The sequence below is a fragment of the Amblyomma maculatum genome, chromosome 2 (assembly GCF_055883805.1).
Source record: "Amblyomma maculatum isolate TAMU_Amacu chromosome 2, ASM5588380v1, whole genome shotgun sequence".
In the NCBI taxonomy this organism is placed as follows: Eukaryota; Metazoa; Arthropoda; class Arachnida; order Ixodida; family Ixodidae; genus Amblyomma; species Amblyomma maculatum.
In genome coordinates this window covers 108,564,315-108,581,983 of record NC_139345.1, presented here as the reverse complement: position 1 = coordinate 108,581,983, position 17,669 = coordinate 108,564,315, and the positions used below count along the sequence as shown (strand labels likewise).

Below are 17,669 nucleotides of genomic sequence, written 5' to 3'. Positions count from 1 at the left end.
ACCGCGGCGACTGCCGCCCCTGATAGGCCGCTTGCAGCGTCTACGTAGGCAACTTCTTTTACTCCGAGTTCTTTTGCACTTTTAACCAGTGCTTCTGCTCTCTTCTCCCGTCTCTCCTTGTGGTATTCTGAGTGCATGTTGCGAGGGAGAGGACGGACAATGATGTTCTCGCGACATTGTGGTGGTAGGGCAACCTTGTCGGCTGTGCCCCTATCTATTTTTCGACCCACCCATTCTAAGATGGTTCGACCCGTGCTCGACCTACTTAATCTTTCATGTTGGGCGATTCTCACCGCTTCAGCAAGTTCCGTCCAGCTATTATGCACTCCCATTTCTATCAGGCGTTCCGTAGAAGAGGAGATGGGTAGACCCAGCGCCCTCTTGACGCAACGCCTGATGAGTGCGTCTATCTTATCTTTTTCATTGGTCCTGATGTTGAGGAACGGTGTGGCATAGCATATTCGACTTATTATGTACGCCTGCATCAGTCTCAAGAGGCTTCTCTCTTTGAGGCCTCTGCCTTTGAATGCAATCCTCCTAAATATTCCTGTTACTTGCGTCGCGTAGGTAGTGAGTTTTTTTATCGTTCCGTCATTATACCCGTCCTCTTGAATAAAAAGTCCGAGGACTCTGATTTGCTGGACTCTTGGTACGGTTTTGCCGTCGACCTTTATTTCTACGTTAAAGTCGCCCTTGCACCTCATTGATTTTGGATTATATATGAAAAGTTCGGATTTTTGCGGAGAGCACGAAAGACCCCTTTCGGCCGCGTAGGACACAATGGTGTCCGCCGCCGCTTGTAGGCGTTCCTCTGTGCTGCCATCGCTGCCGTTGTTCATCCAGAGATTAACGTCGTCCGCGTAAATGCTGAACTTCAGGTCTTTTATAACTTTAAGAGCGGCAGGAAGGCCTCTCATCACCACGTTAAAAAGGAAGGGGGAGAGCACCGAGCCTTGCGGAGTTCCCTTACTTCCCAGGTGGACAGTGGGGGATTCTAGGTCCTGAAACTTTAGTTTCAACGTTCTGTTTGTCAGGAAATCCATTACGTAATTATATGTCCTCTCGCCGACTCCTAATTCCTGTAGTCCCGCGAGAATTGCCTGGTGTTTTACGTTGTCAAATGCTTTTGTTAGATCTAGTGCTAGAATTACCTTCGCGTCTCTGGATTTCAAGTCAATTATGTCATGTTGTAATTGGAGCATTACATCCTGTGTGCACAGGCCCGGTCGGAACCCGACCATCTCATGCGGCCACAGGTCGTTTTTCTCCATGAAATTAGTTAGCCTTGCTTGGATTACGCGTTCCATAAGCTTTCCAATGCATGAGGTTAGAGAAATAGGTCTGAGGTTTTCCAATTTCGGGGGCTTGCCAGTTTTGGAATTAGCACAACGTTTGCAGTTTTCCACTGCTGGGGAAGACGACCGCTACTCCATACGAATTCTTTGCATGTAGTTGGTGAGTGCCGTTATGGAAGCGTCGTCTAGGTTTCGTAGCATTTTATTTGTTATTCCATCGGGGCCGGGAGCTGTAAGCTAAGGATTTCGGCTCTAACTTCCGCTTCTGAGATGGGCGCGTCGAGGGCCTCGTTCGGTGGGCCCGCGTATTGCCTAAGAGGGAGGGATGTTGTATCGCCGACATATGTGTCTACGAGTTTAGTTATTAGTTCCGCGTCAGTCCCCTCGAACGTGTGTCTTGCCTTTGCTATTGTTGTGTTTGACTGTGTTTTCGAACTGTCGGGATTAAGAAGATATCGTAGCAGGCTCCACGTCTTTGAAAGGCTCATGTTGCCCTCCATTTCATCGCACCTGTTACACCAGTTTTGCTCGCAGAGTTTAATTGCATAATCCTCAATTTCCTTATTGTGCCTGGCTATTTTTCGCCTTAGGTTTCGGTTCCATCTCTGACACCGGAGGCGTCTTTCCATACCTTTTTTTGCTTCCCACATGTGTAGGAGTTTCCTGTCGACTGTTTTCGGTGCATCGTCCCCCTCTAGGGTAATGGTAGCGGATTTAACGTGGTGCATGAGGGTTTCTGCCCAATCGTCGATATTTTCAATATTTTCGTCCATGTTTGCAGATTCCCTAATTTGTCTGAATTTCTCCCATTTGATTGCGCTGATGATCTTTTCTCGTCTTACTTTGACTCCCCGTTTAAGCGTTATTTCGAGGACGTAATGATCGCTTCCAAAGTTGAGCTCTGTGTTCTTCCACCTAAGCTCCTCTATGTTTTTGGTAAATGTTAAGTCTGGGGTTGTGTCTTTGCTCACACTGTTTCCCACCCTCGTCGGGCAGCCAGAGTCTGTCTGCAGGGTGAGGTTTAATTCGTGAAAATCTTCCCATAACTGCCTGCCCTTCGGATCTTGCCTATTCCCCACTCTTGGTGGCATGCGTTGAAGTCTCCTACAATTAGCAGGGGGTTAGCTCCGGCTGCCTTCATTCCTTTGCGAAATAATGTCTTGAACCTAACTTTGCGCTGCTGAGGAGAGCTATATATGTTTAAGACGAAAATACTGGGTTCCTTCTTCCTGCCCGTGATGATTTCAACGAAAACCGCCTCAATGTCGCGAGAACTAATTTCATGTTCGATCACCGCTACGTTCCTTTTGACGAATGTAGTGACCCGGGATTTTTCTCCCCGGCCACTAGCAAACGCTTGATATCCTGATAATTTAATTACTCCTTTGCCAGTTTCCTGTAGGGCTACGGCTAGAGGTTTTTCAACTATTTGCTCGAGATGTTGTTGCACTAACGCTCGCATTGCGCGGGAATCCTCGGCAGTTCCACTGCCATACCGTCGAATTAATCTTTGGTTGCGTTTTGCCCATGTTGGAATTGGTAAAGTATCCCTTCTCTCTCTGTTTGCCTTTAGCAGCAAGAGCCGCGTTTGTTTGTTTAGATTGTTCCTGGATTCGGTTTAGGGCGCCTATCCAGGCTAAAGATGAGGAAAACAAAGAAAAAGATAAAGAAATAGAAAAGTTAAGAAAGGAAGTTGAGGAACTGAGGGAGATAATTAAGAAACTCACCCAGGACCAATACCAATCCAAATCACAGCCAAATTCCGGGGCTCCCCCGCCTCCACAGGCTCTCCCCGCAAAACAAGTAGCCAAACCGACACCTCCACCTGCGACGCCAAAGGTGCTACCACCCGCGGCGTCAGACACGGAGGAGGACGCAATAATCACTGAACAGTGCAGGCCACCTCCCCCGCAGAAACGAAGAGGCGGGGAAACGGATCCGCTGGCGGCAATAGAGCGTAGACTAGACGCCAAATACGGGGCGAGACTCGAGCGGCTCGAGACAGGCATGACCAATATCGCTGCTGCTGCTGCTGCTGCTGCTGCTGCTGCTGCTGCTGCTGTTCGGCAATTTTCTGCTCCCATTGACGTTTTTTGGTCTGGTAGAGAGTCCTGTAGAGTTCTCTGCACTTCTTGTCGCCAAGCGGGTGGTCTTTACCGCACAGCTGACATTTTATTTCGCAGGTGTGTCCCTGATCTGGGCGCTCTTCTCCGCATCCTCTGCACTTAGCGTTATTCGGATCTGGGCAGACATCTTCACGGTGCCCTAGGCGCCCTCGAATTCGAGGACGCGTATAGTGCGACGTATTTCCTTTTCCGTTCTTCGCTGTCTGTTGCGATGAGGATAGACTGCTGTTTTGTGTTGACCGAGAAGGTGTCTTCCGCGGCCTCTCTGATGTTTATATTTGCGGTGCGAGCGATCAACTCCGCAAGTTCAATGTTGCCATACTTAAGTAGGCGGCTGACTCCTCCCCGTGGGCGGAGAATTATTTTGTCAGTTCCGTCGGGTACCTTGATCGATTGCCTTTCAACCGACTTTGCTGCCAATCTCTTTCCGGCGAGCTTGGACGCGGCTCGCTCTCTCCCTTGATCATCGGTGACGCTGCGTCCCTCGTTCTCAAGTGGCACCGCCTTTCCTCTTTTCTTGGCAATAAACCACTGGCCAGGTTCTTTCAGCTCCGCAGGGTCTATGCTCGTTCCCTCCACGGTTTCCATCATTTTCGTCGAAATTTTCAACGGCCGGAGGTGCCTTTGTTTCCCTAGGCCTAACTAGGCCTAGTGTCCCCCGTGGCTTGCAAAGTTCTTCAAAGCCTCAAAAATGTGCGAAAGAATCGGCCCACCTTGAAGTCTTGATAATCCGCGGTGAGCGCTTCCTGAATAGAGTCGAATCCCAGAAAATTTCCGAAATCCAGTGGCCAAAATAGAGCGCAAGCGTTCGTGGTCGATGAAGCCCATCGATTGCACGTCCGCTCTCCAGCTTGGTCGGCGTGGAACTCCAAAGAGAATAGAGTTATCATCTATGACGAATTGGATTTGGATCAAACCTTGGCACAGGAACAGGACAGGCTGAATTAGGTTCTGCAGGTGTCACTGCATAGCCACTTAGTGTGCACTGTGGTGGCTACAGGCTTGAAAAAGGCATATTACAACTCTAATATCAATAATATGAAAGATTTGGCATTTATTTTGAGATTACAAAAGTTGTGTATAACTTACTTCAAAACCGGACGTTTTCTATTAGGCTCAGTGCTATTAGGCTACAACTTGGCAATTGCACATCAAATAGTGGTGTTCTACGAGGTTCAGTCTTAGCCCCATTACAGTTTAATATAGCCTTCATACTATTGGCTTGGAAACCAGGTGAAATACCAACTATAGGTAAAACACGTTGTTGGGCTAGTTGGTGCATTGCATGAAGTAAGACTAACCGGCCAAGAAGACGCACACAGGAAAAATCGACACAGAAAGAAAGAGGCTGGTTCTTTCTTTCTATGTCGATTTTTCCTGTGTGCGTCTTCTTGGCCGGTTAGTCTCTTTCTTTCTGTGTCGATTTTTCCTGTGTGCGTCTTCTTGGCCGGTTAGTCTTACTTCATCCAACTATACGGCTCCTGAGTTGTGCTGATGACGTCACAATATGGGCAACTTATAAACATCTATAGACGCAGAACCTTTATTTACAAGAAGCTTTAAACACTTTGGATGGGTACGTAGGAGAAGCAGGCCTGGAAATGTCGCCTCAAAAGTCCAGCTGCATTCATGTGGGAAACAAGAATGGATAATACCTTCACTTTGAAGACTGGTAAGCACACATTGCAGGAAGTGGACGAGATGAGGGTCCTTTGGCTAAAGTCGGGCAAAGGAACTCAATTGTGGCTCAGTACAAAAAAGGAAGCAGCGACTGACGCTACATTTGATCAAATGAATCTCGTTTAGAGGAAGAGTAGCCCGAACAGATATAGCTAGACATCTTGTACATTCAGTACTTCAACCTAGGATACTGTACCATGCTCAGTTTCATAGACTGACGAAATGACATTGGGCGGAGGTAGAAACAATAAATAGAAACGCAATGTGCACAATCACAGGTTTGACAAAACTTACAACCAACTGTATATGCACAGCTGAAAACCCTGATGGAAAAACAATTTAAAAAGAAAGTATGTTGTGCCTGTTACAACCATATACAATGAGGTGACAGAACAGGCAGTGAAAATAATAGAGCCCCTCCCTAGACCTACACAGCAATGACGACTAACAAGACTACTAAGCTCCATCGTAAAGGCACAGCCAACAACACGCCCTGTGGTAGATATAAGTCCCAGAATATGTATAGGTTATACAAACGCGTCAGTCATTCAAAGTGGTGGAAGAACAGCAACGACCAGCCCCACATATGCAGAGATTCACATATAGGAGTATGTAACAGACTACCTGGACTCACTTGTAATGGAGCTGTATGCTATCCACAATGTGATGGGCACTATAAATGCCATACCGTCTATAAGCAAAGCTCACATTAAACAACTCAAGAGAGTTACAAAAACCCTAAGCATTACTCAGGAGATACATGCCCTAAATAAAAAAACAAAACAAAACCTTATTCAGAAATATTGGATACAATAAGATGTTAAAAACATTGATCATAAAAAAACACACACCCTTACACGCCAAGCCCCTAACACGTGCACCTCACCTACAAGCCTCCCCTTTGATCCCCACTCAGCTCTCCCATTCTTGGCATCTATTGTAAGGAAAAGTGCACATGCCCAGATTCTCTCCTACACTTACCTCATAACCTAAAAAGAATGGGGATGTCCCTTACAAGGATCAGGGCTGGGGCAGCCCTTACCCCGTTGGTGACGTACCGATAGGGCTTTCAAGAAAATGCAGTGCCGAGCACATGCCCTAAGTGTCCGAGGCCGGCCGACGAGGTGGATTTTCGCCACCTTTAATGGACATGCCCCAGGAATGCAGCCATCAAGAATAAGACGACTACAAGAAGTTGGACTGTCGCCTACAAGAGAGGAAGATCTGCACTTGGTGGCTAATGGACAACATTAAGAGCCACAGCTTGTTCCGGTTTCTTGAATACAACAGACTCCGCGACTTAATGTAAGTTAAAGCCACAAGGCAAGTCTTCGAATAAAAGAAAAAAGAAAAGAACACTTTAGCATAGTCACCATACCATAGTGGATGGCATAAACTTTAGCCACAAAAGCACGAAGCCACTATGGCCTAAAGTGCAGCATAAAAAGTTCTGCACACAACAAACTGTTTTCCTTTCTTCATTCCAGTATCAACTGCTTCACGTACAAAGTTATCACTAGAAATTGTGTGCAAGATAGTGAATGAATAATTCTTTTCATTTAAACTCGGCACAGGGAGGCAAAGTTGTACAGTTTATTATACATATTAGTCTTTATAACACGAACCAGGCAGGAAACAGGACTGTTGTGAATAATTAATATTGCCAGCATTCTGTTGATTACAAGTGAAAGAATTGCCTCTTGCCACAAGTCCCTTCCTACCTCCCATAGCAAGGAAAAAGAGGCAGAAACAAGTTTGTGCTCTTCATCTGTCGCTGTGCAATTTGGCCTTAATGACTTCCTTGAACTGAGAGAGAATCTTCGTTTCCCTCTTCTGGCGTTCCTCCCTGTTGAACATGGCCAGGGCTCTCTTCTCGTCAGCACTGTAAATCTGGTTTTCCTTTCGCAGACGCACAGCCTCCATACGACGATGTCTGTCCAAGAAATAAAAGAAACAGTATTGCCAAGTTATTTTTTTCTCTTGTTTAAAACACAAAAGTAACTCTTACTAGTACTAGATCTCTAGATATCTTAACAAACTTATCCAATGGACTGATGAATAACCAAAACATGCAATGAGATTATGGCCAAAACTCCTTGATCTGCTTTTGCAAAGTGAGAATCGGGCATAATGTCACTGGTTAAAGTAATGTTCTAGTTACATTCGGTGAAGAAAACTGTATAAATCTAGATGAGGTAATGTTCTAGGATAAAACTATAGTACTAACGGCACTCTGAACCACATGAAAATATATCAACGTAACCTGGCTTCTGCACAACATATTGTGGTGCTTCCTTTCTAAAGGTTTTTGTTAAATTTTGCAACTGAGTGCTTTCTGATGTGAACAAATTTAATGTTTAAAGATGGTGCTCTCATGGTATGGAGAAGTGGAATGGTAGTTACACACATCATTATATTTATATGCATGCATGCATGAGAGCAATTGCAAGCATGTGTATATATTATGACATGGAAATGTGTGTATATTATGACATGGAAGTAATGTGACCATCCTAAGATCCTGTGCCATGGCCGCGATGAAACTGTTTAATGAAAGACTGGATTATTTAGCTGATAAGAGAATATCAGGATTTTTAAAGCAATTGATGAGACACTGGGTCCATCAAATGTCACTCACTTTAGAATGCAAAAGGGTGCCGTGCTAAGTATTAATGACAAAGCAAACAAAAGAGGCACTATAATGTGAAAGAGAGCTATATTTTCAAAGCTACCAACATCACTTACTCACATGCAACAAAATAGAAAGCTGCTGTATCTACCACAACATTTCCTCCAAAGCAGATGCAATTGCACTACAGCATGACCTTAACTCTGTATTCTGTTGGTGCGAAAACTGGAACATGGTGGTTAAAATCACAAATGTTATCTGGTCCGGTTTACAAAGAAAGAAACAACTCCTCCAAACAGACTATTTCCTTGGTAGCACTGAATTATCTGCAGTTTCAACTTGTAAGTACTGGGGTGTCTTTTTCTCTACTGACCGCTTATGGAATAAACATGTAAACTATATAGTATCTGCTAAAGCCAACCGCATATTAAACTTTCTCAGACGCAACTTTAAGGATGCCCTCCTTATACTGAAAGAGACGTTATACATGTCCAATGTGCGTCCGATACTCGAGTATGCTTGCCCGGCTTGGGACCCGCGTACAAAACTGAATGTCAAGGAAATGGAGCGCATCCATAAACAGGCTGCAAGGTTTGTGTTTGCTGATTACAATTTCCAAAAAGTTCTTCCTGTTTACGCGAGAAGTTGGGATGGCCGTTACTTGAAGACAGGGGCAAATATTTGACTCTCTCTCTTTTTTTTTTTTATAATGTACTTAATAACAAAACTGGAATTCACACAGAAAACTACATTAATGAACCTAGCTACATTTCCGCCTGCACTGACCACCCATTCAAGGTGCGCGAGTGCAATTGCCGCATAAACGCATTCAAATAATAGTTTTTTCCACGAACTGTGCATGACTGGAACTTTCTCCCTGCACCGGTGACTATCGGTCCTCCTACGTCCTTTCCGACCGCTTTGCAAAACAACATGTCAATATGAGCACAATATTTGTCCTAGTTGTCTTTTATTTCTTCTTGTAGCTATACTGAAATTTTCACTAAGTTGATTATTCTCAAAGCTTTATTGTTAAAGCAGTGCTGTGTTGTAAAATTTTCTTATTTTGCGTGTGAGTGTTTTGGCCATGTTTGTCTGCCTACAATGGCCCTTTTCATTTTTGTCCATGGTGCATGGGTTTTTACCGGTTTTTCTGTGTACATTGTGAATTGCATCATTTGCCTAAATTATTCTGTACTATAGGGGCTGCTTTTATTTATGTTGTCCCCCCCTCCCCACAGTAACGCCCCAGTGAGGCCACTGTAGGTACTCTGTATAAATAAATAAACAAATAAATAAATAAATGAAAAAGAATGATGCAGTCAATGGGCACTGTATCAGTAAGCCCTGATTCTGGTCACAGTGCGATTTAGCCAACAAGGCAGCACTGTAACGCCCCACATTTACATGACACCTAGAGGACATTGTCATATAACCTTGTCGAGCTGACCTTAAATTAAACTAGGATGTCGACAACCATTAACTATACGCCTAATAAACAATGTAAATCTGCAGTTGTTTGAGAGATCTAAAACCACTGTATGTTTGTGAGGAGTACTCCCTTGAAGAAACTACAAACTTAAATATGAAGGCTGCCTACACTGATAGACTAACAAGCAAATTAATTTATTCATGTTTGCAGATGACTGCATTATTTATAAACTTTACTTAGTCCTTTCATCTAAAAGAAATTCACTACCAGAACTGAACATGCACAGCATTTAGTTCAGTACAAATTTCACACTGACACCCCTCATTATTTGTTTTTCACGCTAGCAGTTAGGGAATAACATGTTACGCAAGGATGCTGTTGGGTCTGAATTTCCACACAGTTTTTTCTCTAGCCTGCCGTAATCGTTTACCTGAACCTTAAACCCTGACATTTCTGTACTACATATACTTATCAGCAGATTTGATAACATCTGTACACATGCTGCAATGTATGCCCCACCACAGACATTGATATTATAACCCATGATGATTACATTTTTTCCAATGTTATTTCCGTCATGGCTTGGGTAATTTGTAACTTGTATGTACCCCAAGTCTGTAACAGCCTCGTAAGAGGCTAGCAGTATTATAAATAAAAAACATGCACTTCTAATACGCACATCTCACTAAATATGGAGCTTTTTAAAGTGAGGAAATGGTGTAAATGTGAAATACCACCTACTTAAACTGATCAAACACTTCTGTGTACAAACAGCGATAAAGTTATTTAAGTCTTGCAAGCTAGTTATCAAGAGATAAAATACTCAACCATGGTAAAATAAGATATCAGTAGCTTGCAACTCTTTTTTTTTTTTTTTTTACAGTAGCACTTGAACAATGGAGTGCTCAGAACTAAGAGTAACGAAATGAAGAAGCTCTCAGCAGTATCCTACAGGCCGTTTATTAATGGTAGATAGTTATGAACTGCCAAGCTTGAAATCATAAATCCAAGCAGCATAGTGAGTATCCATATGACAGTACTGCTTCTGAGCATATATAGTACTTCACCCTTTCCCCCGGAAAAAAATAGGCTAACTGCAAAGTGCCTAGCCATTTTAGAAAGACTATTAAGGAAATATTTTGCTCAGCAGTTTAGTTTATATAGTCCCTTTTTACCGACCTTTACACATGCTGATTAATAAAGTAAGCAATGATAGAGTGGAAACCCTTGTAGGGCACCTAACTGCTCGCGTATAGCGTATTTTACACATAAAATTAAAGCAATTACACCTTTAATATACATTGAAATGCTCCGTTCTTTACAATGTACGTACCTGCTACCGGACATGACATAGCCCACAGACTCAAAGGACTCAATCTCATTGCTGGTGAGGCCAATTTCTCCTCTTCTTGGAATCCGCTTCCCCTCTGCCACATATGCTGCCATCGCAGCACCCTCTCCTGGCAGCAGGGCCTTTCCATAGCTGAAAATTACAAACATCGCAAGTAATTACTCAAATGCACAGCTGTCCTGCCCACAAAAAAATATTTTCGCAACACTCCGCACTACAGGTTGACTTGAAAAAGTTGACAAGTAGCCCTTTTTCACAGCTACCAGAGAGCTGCAGAGATGAGAGTATTTCACAGCAGAGAACAGCCAAGGCACACTTACTCTTTGGCTGAGAGCTGCACATGCTGTTTTGGCAGCGGACCAATGATTTCATCGTCGTCCGATGCATCTTCTCCTAAAAAATCGAAAATAAAAATAAAATGATAATGCCAAGTGACTTACATTACTTTTTCCTTCCAAACAAGGCTTGACTAAACTGCAATTTAAGGTGAAAAAAATCTGTCAACCAATACCGTAGACGCTCTCTGTGACAGTGAAAGATTCAACAAGAAAACTGCTAATACAGTACCTCTATATGTTTGTGTTCCGACATGTCACTTATTTATTAACCACGAGCGCATTAAAAAAAGTTGTCGGTGAGCTAGTTGGTGAACTCCTGCAGGAGCCATGGGAAAATGCACTAAAAAACATGACACACCACAGGAGGACACATAAAACAGGATGAGCATAGTGACTTGCGTCCTTATTTTGTGTTGTGTTGAGATTACCGCATTTTCCCATTCCTCAAACACTTTTGCATTTTAAATATTGGCCAACATAAAACATCATGGGCTGACCGAAGAAAGCAAGGAGGAGATACCAGCCTCACTACTAGCCAGACTGTCATGATCTTAGTAACAAGTGTACTTAAAAGTACAGTAGAACACAAGAGATGAGATGAGAAACCACTAACAAGTCAAGAAGTACCTCAGGAGTTTAGTGTTCAAATGATGTGCTGTGTACACACACAGAAAATTTAAAAACAAAAAAAACACAGGAAAAGAGAGAAGAAAGCAAGATTTAACAGTTGAGCACTTGGACTTTCAAGCACTTACTTCGCTTGTCGACCCACATCTCGAAATCGCTGTCACCAGCTTTGTGCTTCCCACTGACTGATCCCTCAGAGTCTGAAGAACTAGATGAGCTGGAGGAGCTGCTCTTGTGCCTGTGGTGCTTCTTGGCTTTCTTCTTCGACTCTTTCTTCTTGTGCTTTTTCTTCTCTTTCTTTCTCTTTTTGCTCTTGTGCGACGAGGAGTCTCTACTGTGCTTGTGTTTACGCTTCTTTGATTTGTTCTCTGAAATTGTGTTGACAAAACGCAACATTATGTTCCGGGTTATAAGGTTCAGCCTAAAAGAAGCGCGAATAAAAATAGATAAAACGTCGAACTCACTTTTGCCAGTGTCAGGTGAGTCTCCAGCCTGTTTCTTTTTTCCGCTTTGATCGTCGTCTGATCTGAAAACAAATTGAAGGCAGAGTTAAAAACGCCAGTACTGCGCGGAAATTTTACTCACTAGGACCTCTGATCATTTTCGGGATTCTTTGTGATCTAGAGGCCACGCGCCTTGCATGCAACACACGAAACACTTCAGGACTCGCGCGCTCCTAACGCGCTCCATAGTAGTAGGTTCAAAAAATAATTGTAAACGCGCACTCACTGAACTGGCCGCTCCGGGGATTCACCCCACAGACTTCGAACACCCTGAGCGCCTATTTTCTCTCGTTCTTGTCTTCTCCTTTAATGAAAAGGGAATAAAGCAAACAACAGAAAGCTTACACCACATGTTCGCAGCATAGTGACTGCCGCCGTTGGTTTAATAACCTAATAACGCATACCTAGCCATGAAGCTGTCAGTCATATCAGGCAAAGGCCGCCTGAAATTGCTGTGTGCTGGTCCATCCTCCCGATCACCCCGGTGTTTCGCATGCTCTGAATCCGAAGGCCTGTGAAGGGCGTCAGTACATGAGTACCTAACCAGAGCAAATGGCCCACTTACGTACGAAATACGCGAACCCAAGCGCTACTTCTACGGCATAGAGTTAATACAGACCTGTAATCTTTCTTCTTGAAGCTGTCGAAGCCAGCAGCCGCCGCGGGAACTTGATAGCGAAGCCCGCTGCTCATTGTAATTACGGCTAATGACAAATCGTTAGATAACTTGAATGCTTGTTTGTCCGAGACACAACTCTACCCGATGTCAACAGCGGGTCGCATATTCTCACCGAATTCGGCTTCTCCGTGCGACAGACCATTTACATTTTACAGTTACAGCCATTGATTTCACTTCTGTTTTTGTTTTGGTTTCGTATTAAAATGTTTTTCTGCTCTTTGAATTTTTTGTTAGTTTGCGTACAACGCACATCACTTTACTTTGCTTGTGTGTTAATGCGCTTTTTATTTCGTCACTACAGTACGGACTTTTCGTTTTTTTTTAGTCTGTGTGTTTCGTTTCTGACGAAGTTTCTGATGCGGACGTGCGGACGGCTGTGGCATCCATCAAATATGGCAGCTCCCCAAAGCACGCGAGAACAGTTGCTCCGACTGGTTGATGATATTGAAATAATTGCCAAGTACGTGAGTGATTTTTTTTTATGAGGCATCTGCTGAAACTTAACTGTGCGTTTCCTGCTTTACCAAACGATCGAGTGTGCCATCCTAGGCGCAAATTTGTTTCTTTCGAGTGTTCAGCAACTTTTGAAACGTGTGTCAAAATATATCTGTAACCGGCTTCTTATTTATTTATTGCAGAGAGCTCTTTGAAAATATTATCGCTCCCAAAAATCAACGACTATCGGCAGCAGAACATAGTCAGCTTGCCGAATTGTTAGTCGCGAAGGACGAGGAATTGAAACAAACACTGTCGATAGGTAAGTCCATCAAAGCGTCTCGATCCGTATTGCCAATAATGTCACGTTTCCGTTTTTCAGCCGCAGGTCAAGCGGAAGTTCAGAAGACAATCAACAGCCTCCAGGAAGAAGTGGAAAAGCAAGACCACGACATCCACTTATTGCAGTGGCAACTCAAAGAGGCGGAACATTTGTTGGTACGTGCTCTGTGCATTCGGACGCACCGTTCATTCTAGTGATGGCCGTAGTCGATGCACCGGCTACATAGCTATTGCTTTTACGGTAAAAAAAAAAAAAAAAAAAAAAAAAAAAAAAAAAAAAAAACAACCCGCAATTTCAATTTATGTAAACTACAGCGGTGTGCCGCGTTCGCGTGTCACTTGTTACCCAAGCCGTCTTGATGCATCAACATTGCGCCTGCTTGGCACGTATTTTTTGTTGGATTCTGCTTCCTCATTTGGCCTTCTAGCCTCTGTAGTATTTCCTCGATGGCAGTTGCCAGCCAGTTTTTCGTGGCGTACCTCTGTGTCACATACAGTACGTTTTTTCGTAAGTCGCATAATTGCCATTGAAAACAAAACAAAAAATAATAAGGAAAGAAGAGATTTCATTTTTTACGCGATGGACGTACAGCAAGTCTCCTTTATTCTAACACAATGCCTGCCGTGTTTTAACCATCCTATTTCAGTCAACAGCGATCTACCAAGCGAAGCAGAAACTGCAGAGCATTGAGAAGGCAAATGCGAGGGCAGTCTCTTCAGAGGAGCTCATCAAGTATGCTCACCGCATCAGTGCCAGCAATGCTGTGGCGGCACCGCACAACTGGCAGCAAGGTAGCGAGCTAGCCACAGTGCCCTCCACTTATCGTGGTGTGAACCTTGTTCCTGCGGTGACCTTTGTCAATTTTTTTGCGTCACTCAGGTGACCCAAGAAGACCATACCCGACGGACATTGAGATGCGGCAAGGATACCTAGGTCGCCTGAGTGATCTTCCTCTCTCAGGGCCACCCCTTCAGCCACAGGGAAGCTTGGGTGATCTGAATGCTACTCGTCATCATGGTGAGGCTTCATTCTTTGAATTTTATTTGTGGTTGCATACCATTTCAGCTCATAGCCAGTGGCCTGAGAGGTGAACTGCCTGCACCTACAGAACCAGTTTTCGACTTTCTTCAACTTGCTATATTTTGTAGCAACACAGTAGGTGGAAGCTGCCTAATGCAGCTAACTGAAGATGAGCACACTGCATTTCCTGTACTTATGAGAAAGACCCGCTGCAGTGGCCTAATGGCCATGTAGAGCTCCAGGATGCAGTATTGGATGCTGGCCATAATGGCCATATTTTGGTGCAAGTAAAAATGCAGTAATGCCCACATTCTTTGCAATGTCAGTGCACATGAAAGAATCCCAGGTGGTGGAAGTAAACCCGGAGCCATCTACTACGGCATCTCTCATAGTCGTCCTATTTGAGTGGGCTGTTGGAAACTTAACTTCGGGAGTACAGCAGAAAGCAATATGAGAGGAAACAGGAGCGCGTGGTCTCCGCACTTTGCAAAGCGACCGACGTGTGTTGAGAATCAGTGGTAAAAGCGCATGCAAAGTAGCTCGGTCAGCTGCTCTTTCCGAGCATGCCCTTGGTACCACGCATTCTCTTCTGTTGGCTGCAGCGCTTTGAAAAATGCGAAGGCCATGCGCTCTCATATTTCCTCTCATATTACTTCTAGCTGTACAGGCGTACACAGAGGAGGAGTGTACTCTGCTGGTACTAATTCCTACATTTAAAAGCCAGACGACAGATTTTCATTTTATGTTCTGATATTTGTGCTATTTTGTTAGTGGTGATGCAGTATCAAAGTCTAAAACTATGCAACAGTTGCATAAAGATTTTGTTGAGATGAGCATTTGTTTGAGCATTTGATATAATAGATGGTCCAGTCATTTTGTATTTGGAAAATATTAAGATGTGAGTATTCACCTGTTGTCACATATTCTACATCCTGAAGTGGTTTTGGAAGGGCTCCAAGAACCATGTTGTCTCTGGATTTATAACCATGGGCACTAGCCATCGCTGCGTAAATAGGAGCTATTTCATCTGTAGCAATTATAGTTTTCACTTTTTTTTCACCGGTCCCCTTACTTGGCTTGGTGGTGCAATAGTAGAAGTGTTCTCTTGACTTATCAGCCTATTCGATGCATAATGCAAATACTTAGGAGCAGGATGCATAACTCTGTCGTCTTTGTGATGTTTACAGACCAGAATCCACTTGGGCAGTCATTTTCATGGCAGATTGGCGGAGATATCAAGCCACCTATCTCGAGTAACCACAACTCTGTTGGCATGGATGCCAAAAACAAAGAAAACGAAGATGTCGAGGTTATGTCAACAGATTCGTCTAGCAGCTCTTCCAGTGACAGCCAGTGAACAGACTTCATTTCACTTTTGTACATATCAACAAACATTGTGTGAGCAACATTTTATAGTGTGCCTTTGTTGTCTGACTCTATGTTACACTGTGTTGTTGCGACACTACAGTACTTACTGTATGTGCTGTCGTGGTGCACACGTGAACTTGGCTTAAAACCTTCTTGCACTCACTACAAATATATATATATATATATATATATATATATATATATATATATATATATATATATATATATATATATGGTGACTTCAATGCCAAGGTAGGGAAAAAACAGGCAGGAGGCAAGGCAGTAGGTGACTATGGCATTGGTTCTAGGAATAGCAGGGGGGAGTTACTAGTTGAGTTTGCAGAGCGCAATAACTTACGAATCATGAATACCTTCTTCAGCAAACGGAAGAACCGAAAATGGACATGGAAAAGTCCTAACGGAGAGACTAAAAATGAAATCGACTTCATAATGTGTTCAACCCCCGCCATTGTGCAGGATGTAGAGGTAATCGGGAAAGTTCGATGTAGTGACCACAGGATGGTGAGGTCCCGAATTAGCCTAAATCTGAAGAAGGAACGCAATAGATTAGTAAGAAAGAAACCCATAAACGAATTAGCGGTGAGGGGGAGGGCAGAAGAGTTCAGGATCTCGCTACAGAATAGGTATTCAGCTCTAACTGAGTATGGCGACATTACCCTAGAGGCAAGGAACAATAATTTCAGAGATATCATTACTGAGTGCGCGGTAGAAGTAGGCGGTAGGATAGTTAGGGAGGATACCGGTAAGCTGTCTAAGGAGACGAAAGATTTGATTAAGAAACGGCAGAGTATGAAAGCTTCCAATCCAACAGACCAGATCGAATTGGCCGAGATATCAAAGCTAATCAATAAGCGCAAGGTGGCCGATATAAGAAAGTATAACATGGAGAAAATTGAGCATGCTGTAAAGAACGGGGGAAGCCTTAAAGCGGTAAAGAAGAAATTGGGCATAGGCAAAAACCAGATGTATGCGATAAGGGACAAGGCGGGCAACGTCATCACTAATATGGACAAGATAGTCAAAGTAGCCGAGGAGTTCTATACAGATCTCTACAGTAGCCAAAGTAGTCAGGACCGTAATGAGATTGGCGGTAGGGAAAAACAGTCAGACGTTCCACCAGTGACGAAGGACGAGGTCAAGAAAGCACTAGAAACTATGAAAAGGGGGAAATCAGCTGGAGAGGATCAGATAACTACAGATTTGCTGAAGGACGGGGGGGATATCGTGCTAGAAAAACTGGCCACCCTGTATACGCAGTGCCTGGTGTCATCGACGGTACCAGAAGCATGGAAGAATGCAAACATTATCCTCATTCACAAGAAAGGGGACTCTAAGGACCTTAAAAATTACAGACCAATCAGCTTACTGTCTGTTACGTATAAGGTATTTACTAAGGTAATCGCTAATAGAATCAGGACAACCTTAGACTGCAATCAAGCAAAGGATCAAGCAGGGTTTCGGAAACGGTACTCTACTATCGATCATATCCATACCACCAATCAGGTGATAGAAAAATGCGCGGAATATAACCAGCCCTTATACATAGCATTCATTGATTACGAAAAAGCATTTGACTCAGTTGAAACCTCGGCGGTGATGCAGGCATTGCGAAATCAGGGGGTAGACGAGCCGTACGTGAAAGTGCTGGAAGATATATATAGTGGCTGCACAGCAACCATAGTTCTGCATAAAGAAAGTAACAAAATTCCCATAAAGAAAGGTGTTAGGCAAGGAGACACAATCTCCCCAGTACTATTCACAGCTTGTTTAGAGGAAGTATTCAGAGACTTGGAATGGGAGCAGTTAGGGATAAGGGTAGATG

The 17,669-nt window shown here is 43.6% G+C and overlaps 2 protein-coding genes across 2 annotated transcripts; one reads left to right on the top strand and one right to left on the bottom strand.

Annotated features, from left to right (window-relative positions):
• Positions 1 to 6,679: 6,679 nt before the first annotated feature.
• Positions 6,680 to 12,831, bottom strand: LOC146199522 (uncharacterized). The gene is made up of 8 exons (XM_084595028.1): positions 12,601 to 12,831; positions 12,386 to 12,493; positions 12,208 to 12,285; positions 11,943 to 12,004; positions 11,607 to 11,846; positions 10,834 to 10,906; positions 10,496 to 10,645; positions 6,680 to 7,034 (listed from the first exon to the last, which is right to left on the bottom strand). The coding sequence occupies exons 1-8, from the start codon at positions 12,672 to 12,674 to the stop codon at positions 6,866 to 6,868; spliced, it is 954 nt and encodes a 317-aa protein (XP_084451154.1). The 5' UTR covers positions 12,675 to 12,831; the 3' UTR covers positions 6,680 to 6,865.
• Positions 12,832 to 12,985: 154 nt separating this feature from the next.
• On the top strand, positions 12,986 to 15,866 carry MED4 (mediator complex subunit 4). The gene is made up of 6 exons (XM_084595029.1): positions 12,986 to 13,120; positions 13,299 to 13,417; positions 13,478 to 13,593; positions 14,085 to 14,229; positions 14,318 to 14,455; positions 15,646 to 15,866. The coding sequence occupies exons 1-6, from the start codon at positions 13,017 to 13,019 to the stop codon at positions 15,813 to 15,815; spliced, it is 792 nt and encodes a 263-aa protein (XP_084451155.1). The 5' UTR covers positions 12,986 to 13,016; the 3' UTR covers positions 15,816 to 15,866.
• Positions 15,867 to 17,669: the final 1,803 nt, after the last annotated feature.

Coding starts and splice junctions, on each gene's coding strand:
- LOC146199522 (XM_084595028.1), bottom strand. CDS start 12,674: ATGAGCAGCGGGCTTCGCTATCAAGTTCCCGCGGCGGCTGCTGGCTTC. Junction 12,005..12,207: donor TCCCCGGAGCGGCCAGTTCA/GTGAGTGCGCGT, acceptor ATTTGTTTTCAG/ATCAGACGACGATCAAAGCG. Junction 10,907..11,606: donor GATGTGGGTCGACAAGCGAA/GTAAGTGCTTGA, acceptor TCGATTTTTTAG/GAGAAGATGCATCGGACGAC.
- MED4 (XM_084595029.1), top strand. CDS start 13,017: ATGCGGACGTGCGGACGGCTGTGGCATCCATCAAATATGGCAGCTCCC. Junction 13,594..14,084: donor AAGAGGCGGAACATTTGTTG/GTACGTGCTCTG, acceptor ATCCTATTTCAG/TCAACAGCGATCTACCAAGC. Junction 14,230..14,317: donor ACCGCACAACTGGCAGCAAG/GTAGCGAGCTAG, acceptor TGCGTCACTCAG/GTGACCCAAGAAGACCATAC.